Source organism: Phacochoerus africanus, chromosome 3 (assembly GCF_016906955.1).
Source record: "Phacochoerus africanus isolate WHEZ1 chromosome 3, ROS_Pafr_v1, whole genome shotgun sequence".
NCBI classification, from domain to species: Eukaryota; Metazoa; Chordata; class Mammalia; order Artiodactyla; family Suidae; genus Phacochoerus; species Phacochoerus africanus.
In genome coordinates this window covers 132,163,435-132,184,336 of record NC_062546.1, presented here as the reverse complement: position 1 = coordinate 132,184,336, position 20,902 = coordinate 132,163,435, and the positions used below count along the sequence as shown (strand labels likewise).

At 37.6% G+C, this 20,902-nt stretch overlaps 1 protein-coding gene across 2 annotated transcripts in view; it reads left to right on the top strand.

The window, feature by feature from the left end:
• The window catches only part of LOC125123223 (CD302 antigen), a 144,040-nt gene extending 123,837 nt beyond the window's left edge, over positions 1-20,203 (top strand). For both annotated transcript variants that reach the window (XM_047772706.1, XM_047772705.1), the window contains 5 exons: positions 6,567-6,677; positions 14,307-14,423; positions 15,613-15,786; positions 17,299-17,325; positions 19,917-20,203. In XM_047772706.1, coding sequence (XP_047628662.1) covers positions 6,567-6,677; positions 14,307-14,423; positions 15,613-15,786; positions 17,299-17,325; positions 19,917-20,119 — 632 coding nt within the window. In that variant the 3' untranslated portion in view covers positions 20,120-20,203. The remainder of the gene's footprint in view (positions 1-6,566; positions 6,678-14,306; positions 14,424-15,612; positions 15,787-17,298; positions 17,326-19,916) is intronic.
• Positions 20,204-20,902: the final 699 nt, after the last annotated feature.

Here is a 20,902-nt window from a genome sequence, read left to right as displayed (position 1 = left end):
TCATTCACCCATTCAACCAACGTCCGACACCTTATTAGGTGCCTGTGATTGTGCTCCTTATGGTGTGCCCTCTGGCTGGGATTTCTTGTTCCTTGTCCACATGCTGAACTCATTTATCCTTTGAATTGAAGCTTAAATGGCCTCCTTTTGGACATGTTTCCTCACCCTACAAGTTATTTACTCTTTTTACTAGAGTCTTGCAGTATTTAACCTCTCATGCCTTTGTAATATGTATATGTGTCTGACGCTTCCCATCAGACCGAGCACTTGAAGTGTAGGACCCATTCCTCTTAAATCCCTTCATCCGTACCCCTTCACACTAACCGTAGTATCTGACACGTGGGAGTTGCTCAGCAAATGATCGTTGGATAGGTGATGGTAGCAGCATTTACGATAACTTGTTCATAAGTGTGAAAGAGGGAATTCTGCTTGTGGCTATGATGAAGTGGGATACTGAGGCTCCCACTAAGAACAACTAGATAAAACTCCGTAAGAATGGTATGCTAATTTGCAGGCATGCCTTGAGCCCAATATCCTGTTTGTTGCTTTTCCTCCGAGGAGAGTTGCCTAGATTTTAAGCTGCTGAAAGCAGAACATAGTTTTTGGTATTCTCATAAAGGAGACAAAAAATTGAATTTAAACTTGCCAAAGAGGAGGGGCTCTAGCTAATATCCAGTCTTTCAGTTGGAATCCATGGATATTGAGCCTCACAGTGGCTGTAATTCCCCTGAAGGAGGCTTCAACTATTAATTGTATGAAGGTGATCTTTAGGACCCCAGCTGCCTACCAGAATCTTTTCTAGAGGAGAATGACATCAGCTGGAGCCTCCGAAATGTTTCTTACACAGTGTCTGGTATTTGACATTAAAAAAAAAAAAAAAACTACCAGGCATAACAAGAAATGGGGCGGGGAATAAATAAAAATAGACCAAAAGGTGACCCAGAGATTAGAATTTTAAGAAATGAACTTTAAAACAATTGTAATAAGTTCAAGAATATTAATAAGATTGAGAATTTTACCAGACACAGAAACTATAAAAATACAAACAATTCTATAACTGAAAACTCACTGAAAAATTATGCACTCAATAGCTAGTTTCAACAGCAGATTTGTTAAAACTAGAGAGTAGATTAGTAAACCAGAAAGAATAAGATTATAATAGGGAGAACTGAAAGTATTAAAAATATAGAGAAGAGCAAAGTGAACATATTGGACATGGTGAGAAATCTAACATATATGTAATTCGAGTCCCAGGAAGGGAGAAGAAAGAAAATGGAGAAGAAGCATTATTTGAAGTGATGATGGCTAAGAACTTTCCAAAGTGACCCGTGGAAATAAGCCACAGATTCAATAGTTACAGTGCATCATTAGTAGGATTTAAAAAAAAAAAAAAAATACTAGGCATATCGGTGTCGAACTACTAAAAACCAAAGACAAAGACAATCTTGAAAGCAGCCACCAAAGAGCAATGACAGCTGATTTCTCAATAAGAATGATGGAAGCCAAAACAATAAAATTACATCTCCAAAGAAAGATAAGCTGCCATTCTGGAATATTGTATTTGCAAAAATATCCTTCAAACAGGAAGGGTGTATAAAGACAGTTATAGAAAACTAAGAATCAGGGGAGTTTGTAGTAGACCTGCGCTTAAACATCAAAGGGGTTCATTCAGGCAAACAAAATTATTCCAGTCAGCAATAGAAATGTAAGAAGGAATAAAGAACAAAGGAGAAGGTAAATATGTGTTTAAAATTAAACAAACAGGAGTTCCCGTCATGGCGCAACAGTAATGAATCTGACAGGAACTATGAGGCTGTGGGTTTAATCCCTGGCCTTGCTCAGTGGGTTAAGGATCAGGCATTGCTGTGAGCTGTGGTGTAGGTCGCAGATGAGGCTCGCATCCCACATTGCTGTGGCAGTGGCATAGGCCGGCAGCTGCAGGTCCAATTGGACCCCTAGCTCAGGAACCTCTGTATGCTGCAGGTGTGGCCCTAAAAGGACAAAAGACAAAAAAATAAAAAAATTTAAAAAATAAAATTAAACATTGTGCAAAATAGTAATACAACAATAACACAAAGTAAGGGAAGTTAAAACATTGTAATATCCTAGCCTTGTCTAGGAAACAGTAAAAATACTAATTTATCTTAGGTACGAAGAAATAGTTTCAATGTTGTAATTTTCAGGGTACTCACTCTAGAAATAAAGTTAAATATGTAATTAATAAGCTAAAAAAAATGGGATACCAATATTTACTAATCCAAAAAGAAGACAAAAAGGGAAAAAACATTCAAACAAGTATAATAGAAAACAAATATTAAGATGGTAGATACAAGCTACATCAATAACTACATTAAATACTAATGGAAATATTCAAAAGACAGATTATTAAACTGATTTTAAAAAACGAAGCTACTTGCAGAGATCCTGCTGTGACACAGCAGCTTAAGGATCCAGTGTTGTCACTGCAGTGGCTCAGGTTGCTGCTGTGGCATGGGTTCGGTTTGATCCCTGGCCCGGGAACTTACACATGCCATGGGCATGGCCAAAAAACAAACAAAACCTGCTTGCTTATAAGGGTTATAACCATTTTGGAAAAGTGTTTGGAAGTATCTGCCAAAGCTAGACACATCTACACTCTATGACCCAGCAATCCACTTCTAGAAACATACCCACTAGAAAGCATGCATATGTGCACCAGAACGTGCAAGGGATATTTATAGCAGCATTGCTTGTAATGACCACAAACCAGAAGCTACCAAACATTCATCAACAGAAGAATGAATAAATTCATGCAATACTATATAACAATGAGAAAGAAGAACCTATAGCTGCGTACTGCAACATAAGTGAATCTCATAAAAGTAATGTTTATTAAAAGAAGTCAGACATAAGAGTACGTACTGTATGCATTCATTACTATAGAGTCCAAAACAGGCAAACAAATCTATGGTGTTAGCTGTTAGGAGGGATTACTTCTGGGAGTGGACCAAAAAGTTTTGATTAGTGATCTGTTTCTGATTATTATATAGGCATGTTCATTCTATGCAAATTCACCCAGCATATATGTGATTTGCACATTGTATGTTGTATTTCAATGCAAAGTTTACTTTTTAAAAAGTGTCCCAGTAGACTGGTACCAGGACACTCCATGGATAACAAAATCCATGGATGCTCAAACACCTTATTGAAAATGGTGTGATCCAGTCAGTCCTCCATATCTTTGTGTTTCACATCTGCAGGTACTGAGAGCCAACTGTTACAGTAAAGGTACTACAACTGGCAGAAAGATCAATTATATTCCAGGATATAAGACATGTTGCATGCTTCTAGCAGGAAAAGGTGAATACACTGCAAAGGGAGTGTTTGCAGATGCTGAAGGGATGATAAATTAAGCTATTTAAGGATGAAGAAGAAATAGGATTCATTCATTCATTTAGCGGAATATTTTAAGTCCCTGTTATGGTCCAAGAGCTGCTTGAGGGGTTGGGAATTCAGAAATAAAGCTCAGCTCCTATTTTCAGAGAGGTTACTGTGTCTGGGGAAGGGCACCAACATTGATAAGAGTCGATAAAAGTTACAGTATTTTGAGTACCTTCTTTGTACTAGGCACTCTGCTGGGCAGTTGTGTTGCTTCTTGATGTTCACAACAATCCAAAGAGGTTATTATCCTTTTTTTTTTCCCGAGGAAACATGAGTAATAAGTTGTTCAAAGTCTCACCACCAAGATAAAAATACAAGTTGGGACTTCAAAGCCATGTTCCCTCTGGCCAGTGAAATCAAGCTCTTATATGGCCATGGATGGAGGCTAAGAAGAGAAAGAACTGTGGGAAGAAATGGCAAGTGGGAGTTAAATCCCTGTGGTGGTGTCTTAGAGAAAGTGGTGTGGATGGATGGCCTGCCTCTCAAAGGAAGAGCAGAGAGTAATGTTTGCTGCTCTGGAAGTGGATCTGGAGGAATTAAAGTCTTTTCCTCTGGGGAAGGCCCAGACTTTCAAAGAAGGCAGCGGAGGTGTCCAGTGAAACTAAGATGGCTGAGTACCATTTCTCAGGAGCAGGATCTAAGGGTCTGCTCCACAAACAGATTTTCAACCAGGCACCTTGTTTTCAGGCCCTCCCTGAGCCCTCTCCCTCCAAAGTGCTGGCCCTTCCAATTCCTGGACCATTCTAGACTTCCTTGCGTTTTTAAACCTTGGAATCATACTGCAGATGTAATTTTACAGTGAAATTTTTTAAAATTACCATTTTATTGTGAGCATTTCCCCCAAAGCAAAGTGTTTATTGCTAAAATATCCCTATACAACTGCCTTTAAAGCCACCATAATGGGAAATGTCTAGATTCCTACCAGAGTTTCAAGCCAAGGTAGTCACATGTGTAAGACAAGTACTTATAAACAGCAGGGGCTGGGGGGGTGGGGGGGCAACCCTGTATATAAAATAAATCTTATCTTGGCACACCTATCCTCATGCTAGTGTATCTTGGGTGGTTTAAAGACTAAACACAGCAGTATGAGGCCAGGGAAAAACACACATGGAGATAATTTTAAGTAGCCTATTGTATTAATTAGGTTATTGATTCAGCTGCTCTAAGGATGACCTGAATGAACAATGACTTAACGAGGTAGAAGTTTTATTTTCTCTCCCATTATAATCAGAGTGTGTCTACAGCTCCGTTTAGACCCCTAGCCTGGGAACCTCCATATGTCGTGGGAGCGACCCTAGAAAAAGGCAAAAAGACAAAAAAAAAAGAAAAAAATACAATCGGAGTGTGGTCTGTTGGCCTCACTTAGGATCCTTTCATCTTGTTGCTCTGTTATACTTAAGCCGTTTCCATTGTTTACAGGATTAAAGATGGCCAACTACATTTTAGCCCATGGGGAAGAGGAAACATGGTCCAGGGATTTCAAGACACATTTTTGCATGTTTCACTTCTGCTTACACCTCATTCTCCAGAAGTTACCAGAAGACTGAGACAGTCTACCACGGTGGCTTGTACTCTCTGATGTACAAGAAGCTGAGGTCAAGTGCTAGAGACAACTAATGGTCTCTGCCATGTTCTGAGCTTCGTAAAACTGAGGTTGTTGAACTTAGACTAACATAGCAGTCTGTTAAATTCTGATCTTTATAGTAACCCATTCTGTTTATATTAAAATTGTAAATCACACAGACACTTAAAAAAATAAAACTGGGGGAGTTCCCGTCATGGCTCAGCAGAAATGAATCCGATTGGGAACCATGAGGTTTCGGGTTTGATCCCTGGCCTTGCTCAGTGGGTTAAGGATCTGGCATAGCCATGAGCTGTGGTGTGTTGCAGATGTGGCTCGGATCTGGCATTGCTGTGGCTGTGGTGTAGGCTGACGGCTACAGCTCTAATTAGGCCCCTAACCTGGGAACTTCCATATGCCGTGAGTGCGGCCCTAAAAAGCAAAAAAATAAAAATAAATAAAACTAAGTAAAATCTTAGGGATTTCCCTTATACAGACCTAAGGGAATATGGAAAATTAATGCCTGATATTCTCTTATTCTCTGAATTCAATAACATCTTTGGATCCTTTCTCCATCTGGCCAGTGAAATCAAGCTCTTACAGGTCTACTTTTGCTTCTAATGCTAACTAATGAAATTCCAGAGCTGAGGCTGAAAATGTACACCTTCATAATGAACAGCAGCAAAAGAGAGAAATGGAGCTGACTCTAACTGTACAGCAACAGAGGAAGAGAGACGGTTCCATTTCATAAAACTAGTTCAAAGAATCTGCTTTGGTGAGGTGTTAACATTCACTAGAACACCAGTCTGGTTTTTTTGTGCAATAGGAAAACTTCTCTGAGTATTCATAATCCAGAAAGTTTTCTCCTCTGTTCTTGAAAGTATATTTTGAATAAAAAGGTCTTGCAAGACTCTTAGGACTTTATTTTTTCTCTCTTACTTAAGACTTCTGAAATGGAATTGTTATTATATACTGCAAAGATAACCTTGAAATTTCCTGCTGTGGCTCAGCAGGTTGAGAACCCAGCTAGTATCCATGAAGATGTGGGTTTGATCCCTGGCTTTGCTTAGTGGGTTGAGCTGTGGTGTAGGTCGTTGATGCAGCACAGACTGGCGTTGCTGTGGCTCTGGCATAGGCCAGCAGCTATCACTTTGATTCGACCCCTAGCTTGGGACTTCCATTTGCTGCAGGTGTGGCCCTAAAGAAAAAAAGATAACCTTGAAAGAAACTTGTAATTCTGATTGGTTGTCTTCTTGATCGTTTATTGCCTTGGTTATTACCATATGTAATATGCTATAATTTATGTCTAAATTCGTAAACAACCCAAAGACTTATAACTGTGTTCTGTCAAATCAGAAGAGAAGTAATGGCCCATTTCTCTTTTCCCATGTGTACAGTGGAGAAGAATTAATTCCTATCACACCAGTCAGTTTCTCATTTTAACAAAGACCAAGAGCCTTTTGGCTAAATTAATAAGGCAAATTGCCATTCTTTTTTCCTGCGAAAATTTAGTCTCTAATATCTTCATGAATTCATGAAATTCTTATTCTCAAGTTATTTAACAGGTTCCTCTTTTTCCACACAGGCTGCCCTTCATCCACGTGGGTGCAGTTCCAGGACAGTTGTTACATTTTTCTTCAAGAAGCCATCAAAGTAGAAAGCATAGAGGATGTCAGAAATCAGTGTACTGACCATGGTAAGGAGCTTTTTCTTTCTTTCTTTTCCCCCCATAGGTCAGTAGAGAGTGTTCACTAATGTCTTTTTAAAAAATGGATTTGTCAAGAGTTCCCACTGTGATGCAGTGGGTTAAGAAACCTACTGTAGCAGCTCAGGTGGCTGGAATCCTGGTTTTGATCCCCAGCTCAATGCAGTGGGTTAAAGGCATTGCCACAGTGCAGCATAAGTCATAACTGTCACTAGGATTCAGTCCCTGGCTTGGGAATTTCTATTTGCTGTGGATGCAGCCCAAATTAAAAAAAGAAGTAAAAATAAAAAAGGATTTGTCACATCTTATTTTTACTTTGGTCCATATAGTAAATGGGTAGTCACAGGCAGTGGGATTGGGGTAAAGCCTATTGGACAGTTGAAAGACAGTTGTTGGAGAGCAATGTCCAAAGCAGAGTGAGAGAACCATAGCAACAGCAGTGTCTATGTAATGTGAGGGCTCCGTGTCAGGCACTGTTTGTAAGCACACAAGATACTTTAACTGGCTTTAATTATTGTAGCAAACCTATCAGGTAGTTTTTTATTAGCCTCCTTTTATCAAGAGAATAATAAAATTAGCTCAGTTATTTGTGCAAGGCCACAGAGCCAGGATTCAAACCAGGATGTGATTTTAGGACCAGTGTTCTTAATCACTGTGTTATTCCACCCTGAAAGTACTGTTTCAGGCATGCGTGTGGGCAAAAGTCAGATTACATGGAACTATGACGTGAGACTGTGGTAAAGAAGTATACCGTTAAAGAAAAATGAGAACAAGGCTACATTTGCTACCTGATGTGCTCAGTAGTCTCTGGGAAATATATTTATAACTTCACATTGTGAAATATGTTAAATAAAAATTCCTTTTTTTTTTTTTTTTTTTTGCTTTTTAGGGCTGCACCTCTGGCATATGGAGGTTCCTAGGCTAGGGGTTGAATCAGAGCTGTAGCCGCGGGCCTACGCCACAGCCACAGTCACGCCAGACCTATACCACAGCTCACGGCAACGCTGGATCCCTAACCCACTGTGCAAGGCCAGGGATCAAACCCATATCCTCATGGATACTAGTTGGATTTGTTTCCACTGCACCATGACGGGAACTCCAAAAATGTCATTTTTAAAAAGGTGTGTTTGGGTGCTCTTTATATATTTATTTGGCTGTTTGGCCCAAAGTCCATTCTTGTTGTTAAGCTTCTAAATGTCATGATACTCATCAGCTCAAACTAAAATATGGTATGAGCTAGCATTTTTTTCACCTGAGATACCTATGACAGTAAGATGGGAGTCTTTGATTATTTTAAGGAGCTTTTTATTATTGTGTAAGATCGAAAATTCTCTCATTTTCATTAAATTTTGTCTTAAGCATATAACACTAGCATTTAATCCTTTACCGAAAAAACATAATTTCTGAAAACCCACCAATATAACATTTTTGAAGAATATAAAATTGCATTAAGATGATTTAATTAAAATCATATTCTCTTGCTATAGAAGGAATAAATGTAGCATAGGAGTTTTATATCCTGTGAAGTGCCACGTCATGCTTAATACATACTTATTGGTCATTTTCCTTACTTGCTAAATGGTGTTGAACATTGGATCTTTGAAAACAAGACATTTCCAAGATGCCGATAGTTTCACGCCAAGAAAATTGACTAACAGGAATTTTGCTGATCTTACAAGATTTTTTCAAATGTTGTTTCCCCCACAACTATTTTAAAAAAACCACTTATATCAGGTATACTTAGACATAAACACTGATTTCAGTAAACAAAATTATATTGGGGTCTCAGCCAAGAAAAGACATGTTCCTTACTCAACTAGCTTGTAATAACAAGGTCAGATTTGACTGTCCAGCTTAAAACAATTAAGCAACTGCATAGTATATAAAGGCATAATTAATACTTGTTGACTGATCTGTAGCTAAACTGTAGTTAATTGTATTTGCTGTTTTTCTTTAGCAAATGAAGCCAAACAAAATTGAAAGCACCCAGCAACTTAGACACCTGATTTTTTTTTTTTTTTAAGCTTATTTAGGGCCGCACCTGTGGCATATGGAAGTTCCCAGGCTAGGGTCAAATCGGAGCTTTAGCTGTTGGTCCACAGCCACAGCAATGCAGGATCTGAGCCGCATCTGCAGCCTATACCATAGCTCATGGCAATGCCAAATCCTTAACCCACTGAGCGAGGTCAGGAATGGAACCTGAGTCCTCATGGATACTAGTTGAATTTATGGCCGCTGAGCCCCATGATGGGAACTCCCTAGAGGCCTGATTTTTTATTATTTATTTTGAAGTCCATTGACTCTTACTTATTCAAGTTGGCTAGCCATTTAGGAATTTAAATTGTATACAGATTTGCTTTAAAGTTTGTCTTGTGTCTAAAGACAAATATGCCTTTTCCCCCAGTTCAAAGTTTATAAATTCTGTTTATTTTAGTGATTTGATTTTTAAAAATTTCTCACACATTTCTGATAACCTCACCATTTATTTGATAATTGTTTTTTGTTTTTTTGTTTTTGCTTTTTAGGGCTGCACCATGGCATATGGAAGTTCCCAGGCTAGGAGTCGAATTGGAGCTGTAGCTGCTGGCCTACGCCGTAGCCACAGCAGCGTGGGATCTGAGCTGCATCTGCAACGTACACCACAGCTCACAGCAATGCCAGATCCTTAACCCACTGATCGAGGCCAGGGATTGAACCCGAATCTTCATGGATCCTAGTCGGGTTCATTAACCACTGACCCATGAAGGGAACTCCCTATTTGATAATTCTTTACATTTGGAAATAGCTAAAATTTGTTCATAACACTTACTTTTTTGGCCAGGATGGTGTCAGAAAATTAGCTAAAATTTGTTCATAACACTGTTACTTTTTTGGCCAGGATGGTGTTTTGGTTTAGAGCACTAGGTGGACATGAATTCAGTGTTTGCTGTGTATAATGAAGGAAAACCATAAAGAATACTAGGATGTTTACATCTGGATTAATAAATTCTTTGCAGCTATACAAAATCCTATCTGAAACCTCTAGTTAGGGGTATAGAAAATAAGTGACGTTACTTTTTGAGGGCTTAAAGCTATATTTAGAAATATTCCCAGTGCTTTGTGCTAATTTACTTGATGTTACTTGTCCTTATTTGGGGATACTGTTATTATTCATTTAGGAAAATAGTTGTGAGAGGCTAAAATTTTTATTTTGCAACATTTACCTTTGATTTAGATATTATCATTATAATAGGACAAATAAATATTTTCAATCTTTCCTTCTTGTGATCTATGTATGAGCTATGTCACAAGTCATGAAAAGTATTAAAGACTCAAATTATATCTCAGCAGGTAGCATCACTGGTAATGCAGTGTAAAGAAAAATTGCTTGAGTACATGTATTCTTCAGGGACTTATGCTGTCATTTGTTAAAGAAAATAAAAGTGTGTCTTATTTGCCTGACATAGTAATTTAGTTTATACAGTATTTACTTAAATTGCAATGTTAAAAATCAGTGAAGTTCCATTAGCTGCCATAAGGCCAGAGAAAAGAATGAAAACCTTATCTCTGAACACTTAAGCCTAAACTATAATCCTAATTAAATATTTCCCTTGAGGATTTTTCTTTTAAAAAATGGCATTTTGGGAGTTCCCATTGTGGCGCAGCGGAAATGAATCCAGCTAGTAACCATGAGGTTTCGGGTTCGATCCCTGGCCTCACTCAGTGGGGTAAGGATCTGGCATTGCCGTGAGCTGTGGTGCAGGTCACAGACACGGCTAGGATCTGGCATTGCTATAATGTAGGCCGGCAGCTGTAGCTCTGATTTGACCCCTAGCCTGGGAACCTTTATATGCCACAGGTGCGGCCCTAAAAAGCAAAAAAAAAAAAAAAAAAACCAAAAAAACAGGCATTTTTGTTACATTTCACAAATAACTACAAGTACGTACTGGGGGTAAAACAGATTAAAAGTTGGCATGACATTTAATAGACAAGAGGTGATAGCAGCTGAAACTAATAAGAAAACCATCATAGAATTTTTAAAAATAAAGCTATGATTGAGAGAGAGAAACTTGCTAAATCCTAACTTTGGATTGACTCAAGTATTTTAAAGGTCAGTCTTATTTTTTCTTGTAAAAGTTTTCTTAGTTACACAATTAGAACACAATCAGTACACAGTCACTATATAGAAAAATACATATGCAAAGATTCTAAAATAAAACAAAATAACCCTAAATTGTACCATCCTAAGGAAATGTAATGACTGGTAACATTTTGATAAGTATCCTTCTAGACTTCCTTATCCCCTACCCTGCCCAGGCAAATATATATATATGTGTGTGTGTGTGTGTATGTATATATATGTACATATGTATATGTGTATATATATAATTACTCAATGAATTTTATTGCATTTATAGTTGTACAACGATAATCACAACCAATTTTATAGCATTTCCATCCCAAACCCTCAGTGCTTCCCCTCACCCCCCAACTTATGGTCTCCTTTGGAAACCATAAGTTTTTCAAAGTCTGTGAGAGTCAGGATCTGTTCTGCAAAAAAGTTCATTGTGTGTTTTTTTAGATTCCACATGAAAGTGATAGCATTTGATGTTGGTGTCTCATTGTCTGAGTGACTTCACTTAGCATGATAATTTCTAGGTCCATCCATGTTGCTGCAAATGCCATTATTTCTTTCCTCTTAATGGCTGAGTAATATTCCATTGTGTATATGAACCACATCTTCTTGATCCACACTTCTGAAGATGGGCATTTAGGTTGTTTCCATGTCTTGGCTATTGCAAATAGTGCTTCAATGAACATCGGAGTACATGTGTCTTTGTGAGTCATGGTTTTCTCTGGGTAGATGCCCAGGAGTGGGATTGCTGGATCAAATGGTAGTTCTGTGTTTAGTTTTCTGAGGTATCTCCATACTGTTTTCCACAGTGGTTGCACCAATTTACAATCCCACCAACAGTGTAATGGGGTTCCCTTTTCTGTACACCCTCTCCAGCACTTATTGTTTGTAGACTTTTTGATGATGGCCATTCTGGCATGTGTAAGGTGGTACCTCAGAGTGGTTTTGTTTGCATTTCTCTAATAATGAGTGATGTTGAACATCTTTTCATGTGTTTTTTGGCCATCTGTATGTCTTCTTTGGAGAATTATCTGTTTAGATCTTCTCAGGCAAATATATTTTAATAAATGTGTATATAAAGGGATCACATTAAGCAAACAGTTCTGAAATCTGCATTTTCTCTTAAAAATATTTTTCCATGTCAGTAAATATAGAATGCATATTTCTTAACAACTGTACACTATTCCTCTATAGAGATATGCCATAATTGATTTATTTAATCCTCTAGTACTGGTTGTTTCCAATCTTCCAGTGTCGTAAATGTGATAAACATTAATGATTGTGCCTATTTGAGCAGAGAGCCAGTGATTGCCTTAGCATATATTATTCAGGATTGCTAGGCCAAAGAATATGTATTTTTTTTGTAGGGCTTTCCATAATCCTGCCAAATTGTCTCCAAAAATGTTTTACTAATTTTTACTCCAACTAACCACTTATGGGTTCCTATTTTTCTATACCCAAAGTTAGCACTGTTCAATTTGTACATGTGAAACAGTGCTTATTGTAATTTTCACTTCTTTACCAGTGAGATTGCATTTTTCACATATTTTTGTGTTATATTTCCTTTCGTGAGGGTGAATTGCCTTTTTACTGAAGTATAGTTGATGTATGATATCATGTAAATTACAAGTGTGCAATATAGTGATTCACAATTTTTAAAGTTTATACTCCATTTTTGGTTACCATAAAATATTGGCTATATTCCCTGTGGTGTGCAATACATCCTTGTGGCTAATTTATGTACACTACTTTTTTTTTTCTTTTTTTTAGGACTGCTCCCATAGCACATGGCAGTTGCCAGGCTAGGGGTTGAATTGGAGCCGTACCTGCCGGCCTATACCACAGCCACAGCAAGGCCAGATCCAAGTCGCGTCTGTGACCTACACCATAACTCATGGCAACGCCAGATCCTTAACCCACTGAGTGAGGCCAGGGATTGAACCTACGTCCTCATGGATACTAGTCAGATCATTTCCGCTGGGCCCCTATGTATAGTATTTCTTAACCCCTACTCCTATATTGTTTCTTCCCCCTACCTTTGCCCCACTGGTAAGCACTAGTTGTTCTCTGCATCTTTGTGAAGATCAGAGATCATTTTTCTTTCACCTGTTAAGGTGTTTGCTTATTAGTTTTTTGTTTACAACAGAGCTTTAGTCTACCCAGTTCATTATCTTCTTCTTTAACAATATAGTATGTTTGGAGGCAGATTTTAGGCCCTGTGAGTTTTTTTCCCCTGTAATTTTATTTTTTAAGATGCTTAAAAGATATAAAAGTAATCACCTAGTACATGATTTTCTTACCGCATTATGACCTAATAGTTCTTCCTTTTCTCCACGTATCTGCTAATTACCAAAAAATTGACCAGTTTTGGAGTGATGTCATAAATATTGCAACCAATTATTTGTTTCCTGTAATTCTCAGTGTGTTTCCTGGATCAACAGCATCAGTGTCACCTGGGGACTGGTTAGGAATGTAAATTCTCAGGCCCCATTTTACTCCAGCTACACCTGAAACTCTGGGTGTAGGACCCCACACTGTTTTACAAGCCCTCCAGGAGGTGAACCTGATGCACATTAAAGTTGTAGAGCCACTGATCTAAGACAATTATTTTAAAGTTTTCAGGAGTCTCAAGTCAGGATGATTTTGGAAGAATGAAAGTTAATATTTGGAAAAATTCCCACATCTCTCCATGTAGTATTTGAATTAGTTGTAGTACCCAAAGCTTCTAAGATAACTTTTTAAGTATATCTTGGAAAAGTGAAGTTACTGCTAATAATATTTTATAGGGTGCTGTGTAGCTTACAGATTGAAAGGATAAAAAAATGTTAATGTGAGACATAAATCGTACAGCTGCTGCTCTTTACTCTTAAACTAAGTGAAAACCAAGTGATTCTTTTTTCCCAGGAAAAAAAATCAACTATCCAATGAGAACAAAGGATGAGGTCTTCCTTTGTCATTTTCTCTAATGAAAATTGACTTTTCTGAGGATGACCAGAGAGGAAAGGCATAGGCTTCAGGCAGCAGGTGCATGACAGCCAGTTAAGTGAGGCAGGACAGAGACTGCTTGTTACTTGAACTTCAGTTGGTCTTGGGACAGTTATGGTAAGTTGCCCTAGTGCTTTTCAGCTCTCCTGGGTGTGGTCAGAGCTACTCCTCCCTATAAATTGTGAACAGAGGGCAGGAGAGGCCTTGATTGCTAGAGGAAGTGGTAGTGAAAAGTTGAGAGATGCAGAAAGTGTTTTACTGCTCAAGCCTACCCATGTTTTTTTTCCATGTGGTTTGAGATAATCAAGCCTAGGTGAATGAAATAGAAAAAGTATGATTCTGTTCAGTTTATCACATTATACTTTCTCATGAATATGTTGCCTCTTTAGAAAAGTGCATGATATTCCAAGCTTTTTAAAAAGGATGTAAAATTGTTACATATAATAATGTATAATTTGTATTCATGTGGCTTTCATTGATTCTGGGAATATGCTTATTTCTTCTCCCCAAAATAATTTCAGGGGCAGACATGGTAAGCATACATAATGAAGAAGAAAATACTTTTATACTGGAGACTTTGAAAAAGCAATGGAAAGGCCCAGATGATATCCTACTAGGCATGTTTTTTGACACAGATGGTAAGTGATATTTAACCTTGAGATATTTTCCCAATATTGATAAAACTGATGACTTTCAGATTCTTTAATTCTCTATTCAAGTTGATGTTTCCTATGGTCTCCAGGTACTGTACTTTCAATATGCACCATGTACTACAGCTTTTCCCTGATCAGCTCAGTGTGTATCACATGTGAGAATTAAAGTGACTCTCGTCGGGATTAAAATGTGGTTCTAGGGAGTTCCCATTGTGGCTCAGCAGGTTAAGAACCTATGTAGTGTCCATGAGGATGTGAGTTCAATCCCTGGTCCTCATTCAGGGGGTTAAGGATCCAGCGTGGCGGCAAGCTATGGCACAGGTCACAGATGTGGCTCAGGTCTGGCATTGCTGTGGCTGTGGCACAGGCCCGTAGCTGCAGCTCTGATTTGAGCCCCTAGCCTGGAAACTTCCATATGCCACGGGTATGGCTGTAAAAAGGAAAAAAGTGTGGCTCTAGGAGTTCCTGTTGTGGCATAGCGCAAACAAATCCGACTAGGAACCATGAGGTTGTGGGTTTGATCCCTGGCCTCACTCAGTGGGTTAAAGATCCGGCATTGCCTGTGAGCTGTGATGTAGGTCACAAACGAGGCTCGGATCTGGTGTTGCTGTGGCTGTGGAGTAGACTGGCAGCAACAGCTCTGATTAGGCCCCTAGCCTGGGAACCTCCATATGCCGCAGGTGCGGCCATAAAAAGACAAAAGATTAAAAAAAAAAAAAAGTGTGGTTCTAGACTCAGCGTTGTTCTAATATGGTAGGTAAAAAATTGGTACTACTGCCAGCAACAGGATTAAGACAGAAAGCTGTCAAAGTAATTATGTATTTATTGTCATTTATTGTCTTGGCTATTTCTCCATGAAAAGAACATATATTTTAAAACAAAAATGGGATCTTCAGCAACAGGATTAAGACAGAAAGCTGTCAAAGTAATATGTACTTATTGTCATTTATTGTCTTGGCTATTTCTCCATGAAAAGAACATATATTTTAAAACAAAAATGGGAACCTTCTTGAACCAGTCTATTCTGCCTGTACATAGGATATATTCCTCCTTCTAATTTAAACCCTAAAATCAGTTTAGACCAGACATCCTTAGTAACTTCCCACCTTTAAGCCTAGTCCCTTTTAACACATTTTATACTGTCATAATGTTGAAAATATTCCTTAACTGACAGATGCCAGTTTCAAGTGGTTTGATAAGTCAAATATGACATTTGATAAGTGGTCAGACCAAGAAGATGGAGAGGATCTAGTTGACACTTGTGCCTTTCTGCACACCAAGACAGGTGAATGGAAAAAAGGAAATTGTGAAGTTTCTTCTGTGGAAGGAACCCTTTGTAAAGCAGCTAGTAAGTATAATTGAGGGCTTTATTCCATTCTAAGAGGGGTGGGGAAAGGTTTTTAAAGTTTTGAGATGTGTGCCTCAGTAAATAGAAGACTTCAGAAGGTATTATGAAAGTACTTATGTTGGTTTGCTCCCATTTGGAAATCAAATATGTAATTCTATTACATTTCAGAGGCAGGGTCAGACCATGTGAACCAGGTGTACTTTTATTCTACCTGCTTATTCTTAGAACTTGCAAGAAGTCAAAAATTTCCTGTTACTCAAAGGAATCATCATGTTTTCTTTGCATGTGATCTGACTAAACAGTAGAAGTAGTGAAGAATGATCATGGCTGATTCCAGAACTCTAATGTTAGTTTACAGATAATTTGATTCAGTACAAGAACATCCTTGACTGGGTGAAGAAAATGCACTGTAGATTATAAATGATTCTGGATTAAAATGTTTTCTTATGCATCACAATGCTTTCTAATGAACAAAATTATTCTGTCCCAGTGTTTTCATGTTAGTGTTAAACATTAGGCAGTTTGTTATTTTTATGTTTTAGAAAGGACTGTCTTCTCATTAAAGACAAATTTCAAAATATGACTTTGGGATGCTTGAAACAAGGCAGAAACAGCCATTTCCCCACATTGCATCCTTAATATTCTCCCCTTCTACCTTAACTGAAAACCAAAACTATACACCTCCCTCTGATTATTTCCTTTCTTTACGTGTGGAATTACATGGTTTTCTTTATTTTCTTTAAACTTGCCTCAGCATGTTTTTTTTTTTTTTCTTTTTCCTTTTGGGCCGCACCTGTGGCATCAGCATGGTTTTCGACTAGTCATGATTTTATGGCAGAAGCATTCAACTTCCAATATTTGTTAGATTTTTTAAAAGTTCGTTCTTTTCATATTCTGCACACCTCTGAACCATTTTATAAACCATTAAACTATAACTTTAAAACATCAGAAATAGCGAGCAAATCTGTACTGAGGGAAGGTCACAGTTGTATGATTTTACTATTTTCTACACACTCTCCAACCAGAACCTCCTGTTTTCCTTATTTCATCACACTTTTCTTGAATTTCCTTATTCTTTTTTCGCCAACCAGGCTAATGTATTTTTAGACCTTTATGTCTTAAAAAAAAAAAAAAAAAACAACTTAAGTTCAAAATAGTTAATGCAGATATGACCAAGCAATAAAACTAGCAGTAATACTCAGCTATTAAAGGGTTCAGGTTTTTTTCTTTTTTTTCTAGTGCCGTACCTGCAACATATGGAGGTTCCTAGGGGTCAAATTGGAGCTGTAGCCGCTGGCCTACACCACAGCTTACAGCAACACTGGATCGTTAACCCAGTGAGCAAGGCCAGGAATAGAACCTGTGTCCTCATGGATGCTAGTCAGATTGTTAATCACTGAACCACAGCGGGAACTCCTAAAGGGTTCGTTTTAAACTACTTTTAAATGTTTAAAGGCAATCTTAGAATAAGACATACTTAAATTTTAATTATTATTTTCTTTTGTATTCTAGTCCCATATGAAAAGAAATATTTATCAGGTAAGTATTAGACTTTTGTTAAAATTTTCCCATGTGTAAAAATATATTAAGATTCTAGTGTATTAAAGTAGTACTAAAGACACCTTTAAAAATTACTTATATAATGTAAAGTAGAACAAATTTTATAATGCAGAAAGGTCTAAGACTTGACATTTTAAATATATCTGCAGTGTATGAGTGAACATTTTAAAATACCAAATCACATTTTTTCATTGAGTTCCATTATCTATTTTTGTGAGAAATGACTGCATCTTTTAAAAATTTTTTCTCATAATTGTAATTTTTAATTAATTACATGAACATTTGTCTTAAGGCATACTACTAAATGCATTTTGGGGGAAAGGAACAGGTAATATATTTACATGGATCAAAAAGCAAAACCATACAAGGCAAACACTGCAGTTTGTCTCCCACTCTGCCTCTATCCATTCTATTCTACCCTTAACTTTAATGGGCACCACTTCAGTTTCTTCTTTAAATGTGTAGTGTTTCTTTTGCCAATATAGGCAAATTAAGATATGTAACTTATTTTGCTTTTTTTCACTAATATAGTCTAGATATTTCTCCATACTATTGCCTATAAGGAAATTATACTATCTTGCATTCCCAAAGCAATGTATGAACACCTGTTCTGAAACTGAATTTTTGCAAATTGTTTTTTTTTTTTTTTTTTTTTTTGCTCTTCAGGGCTGCACCTGAGGCATATGAAGTTCCTAGGCTGGGGGTCAAATCGGAGTTGTAGCCACCAGCCTACTCCACAGCCACAGCCACATCAGATCCGAGCCGAATCTGCAACCCACACCACAGCTCATGGCAACCCTGGATCCTTAACCCATTGAGCAAGGCCAGGGATCAGACCCACATCCTCTTGGATACCAGTCGGGTTCATTTCTACTGCAACACAATGGGAAGTCCCGCAAATTGCATAGTTTTTAACTTCCTATTTTTCAGATATAATTAACAGAGAATTAAACGTACAATCTTAACTATACACCTTAGTGGTTATAAACACGCACACACACACACCTGTGTAACTACCACTCAAATCAAGTCATAAAACATTTTCATCAAACCACAAAACTCCCTCTTGCCCCTTCCCAATACATGTCCACCCTACCATCCACCCCACATGTAATCACTATTGACTTCTATCACTGTAGAGTTATGTTCCTGAAATCCACATAAATATAACTCTACTTCTTTCGTCAGTGTTGAACATCTATTGTACTTTTTCTATTGCTGCATAGTATTTTATAAACACACCATTTGTCCATCCTCCCATTTATGGATATGTGATTCATTATTAGTTTGGCATGGATGTGACAGCACTGCCCACAAAGTCTCATACTTTTTTGGACCTATGTTCTCATTTTCCTTGATTGTGAAATCCAAAGGGTGAAATTGCAGGGCTGTAGGGTAGCTGATAATGCTTAGCATTATTAGAAATAATCAAATAATTTTTCAAAGTGGTAGAACTGTGTTACATTTCTGCTGGCAGTGTATGCAAGTTCCATTTGCTCTACATCCCATCCCATAACGGTCTTACCAATCTGTTTAATTTTAGCCATTCAGATGAGTTTGTGGTCTGAATTTCCCTTTTGAAAAATACTGAGTCCCTTTACACATTTATTAGCTATCTGGATATTCTCTTTTTTGAAATGCCTATTTCAAGTCTTTTGCCCTCATTGTCTATTTGGTTGCTTTTCTTACTGGTAGTTTCTGTTTTTAAAAATTCTGGACGAGTCCTTTGTCACGAATGTGTATCATGAACACTTCTCAGTTTGGGACTTGCTGCAACTGACAGAAGTGGACAGGAGTGTTTATAGGTTCATGTATATATAGGAGAGTTAAAATTTCAGCCAATAGGACAAAAAAAATTAACATCTTTTAAAAATAAAGCAAGGATGTGGAGAAAATGGACCCTTTTGCACAACTGATGGGAATGTAAAATGGTGCATCCACTGTGCTAACAGTATGGTAGTTCCCCCCCAAATTGAACATAGAATTACCATGTGACCCAGCAACCTACTTCTGGGTATATACCCCAGATACAAAAGAAGGAACTTGAACAGATATTTGAACCACCATGTTTACAATGAACATTACTCACAATAGCTGGAAAGCATGGAGGCAAATAACAAAAATTACTGGAGTGGTTGCTTTGAGGAATGGTAATTAAATGTGAGCTGTAGTAAGGCAGGAGGAGCACAGTATTTTCATTACATACCCTAGAGAACTATGAATTTTAAGCTATGTAAATGTGTACTTTGGAAAACATAAAGGGATATGTGCAAACTGAAATATGTAGTGTAGCCTGGATGTGAATGTAGATAATTTCCACTTTGGGGTCTTAACAGTAGAGTGGAGAACTGTAAAGTTTACTTGGAATTTTGAAATACGGCAGTCAAGCTAATAAATATAAACCTTGATAGTAATAAATCTGTACTCGTTTTCCTCACCAATGTGAGAAATTCCCCAAATAGGGCAGTATTTACATGATGAAACTGTATCTGTGCTCCCCCAAAAGCAATCAATACTAGCAACTTGTGTACCCTGATTTCCCATATTTTCTTTTGTCTTTTCCTTTTCAGATAACCACATTTTAATATCAGCTTTGGTGATCGCTAGCACAGTAATCTTGACAGTTTTGGGAGCAGTCATTTGGTTCCTGTACAAAAGAAATTTGGACTCTGGTTTCACCACAGTTTTCTCAACTGCACCCCAATCACCTTTCAACGATGATTGTGTTTTGGTAGTTGCAGAGGAAAATGAATATGCTGTTCAGTTTGACTGAGATTTTAGAAATCTCAGTTTAAGACATCAAATACCTTGACAGTGATCCTCTGCAAGATTTTAATATAAAATCTGACAAAGAAAATTGTGGTTTTTATGAAATACTTATTTCAGTAAGATGCATTATTCTTACATAATGACTGTGACAAAAATTAATCTATGGGATCATTGTAAGAGCAAAGTTTTTAAACTGCAGAGAAAAACTACACACTGCTGCAGTGAGTACATATACTGAATATTTTAAGACGATGGTAAAATAATCGTTTGGGGTGTAAAAAGAAAATGGAAGAAAGGTGAAAGAAAGTGACTTTAACAACTTCTACAACTTAAAAAACACAGTATTAGAGAAGATAACATATATATACTTCATATATAACTTTTACTATATTTAGAAACCAGAAAGCTCAAGGAAAGTTCTCTCTCTCCCCCTAACCCATATCCCATGAATCATCTTATGGGAATAGTTTTCTTATGGAGAAATACACTCTCTCTCAAGCTAGACTAATGGCAACAACGTCCTAGCTTCTGCCATGTTTCTATTGGCCACCATGAATTAGAAACATCCCTCATCACAATTAATGGCGCTTTTATTAATGATACATGAATAGAAAGTAGTGACAGTGGTACTAAAAGAACAAACTATTACACTAGGTGTTACCACAGACCACATCCTCATTCGCAATAGCCATCTTTAAAGTGTTCAAATCACATGCATGCGGCAGCTCCCATATTGGGCAATGGAAAATATAGAACATTTCCATTATCACAGAAAGTTTTAGTGGAC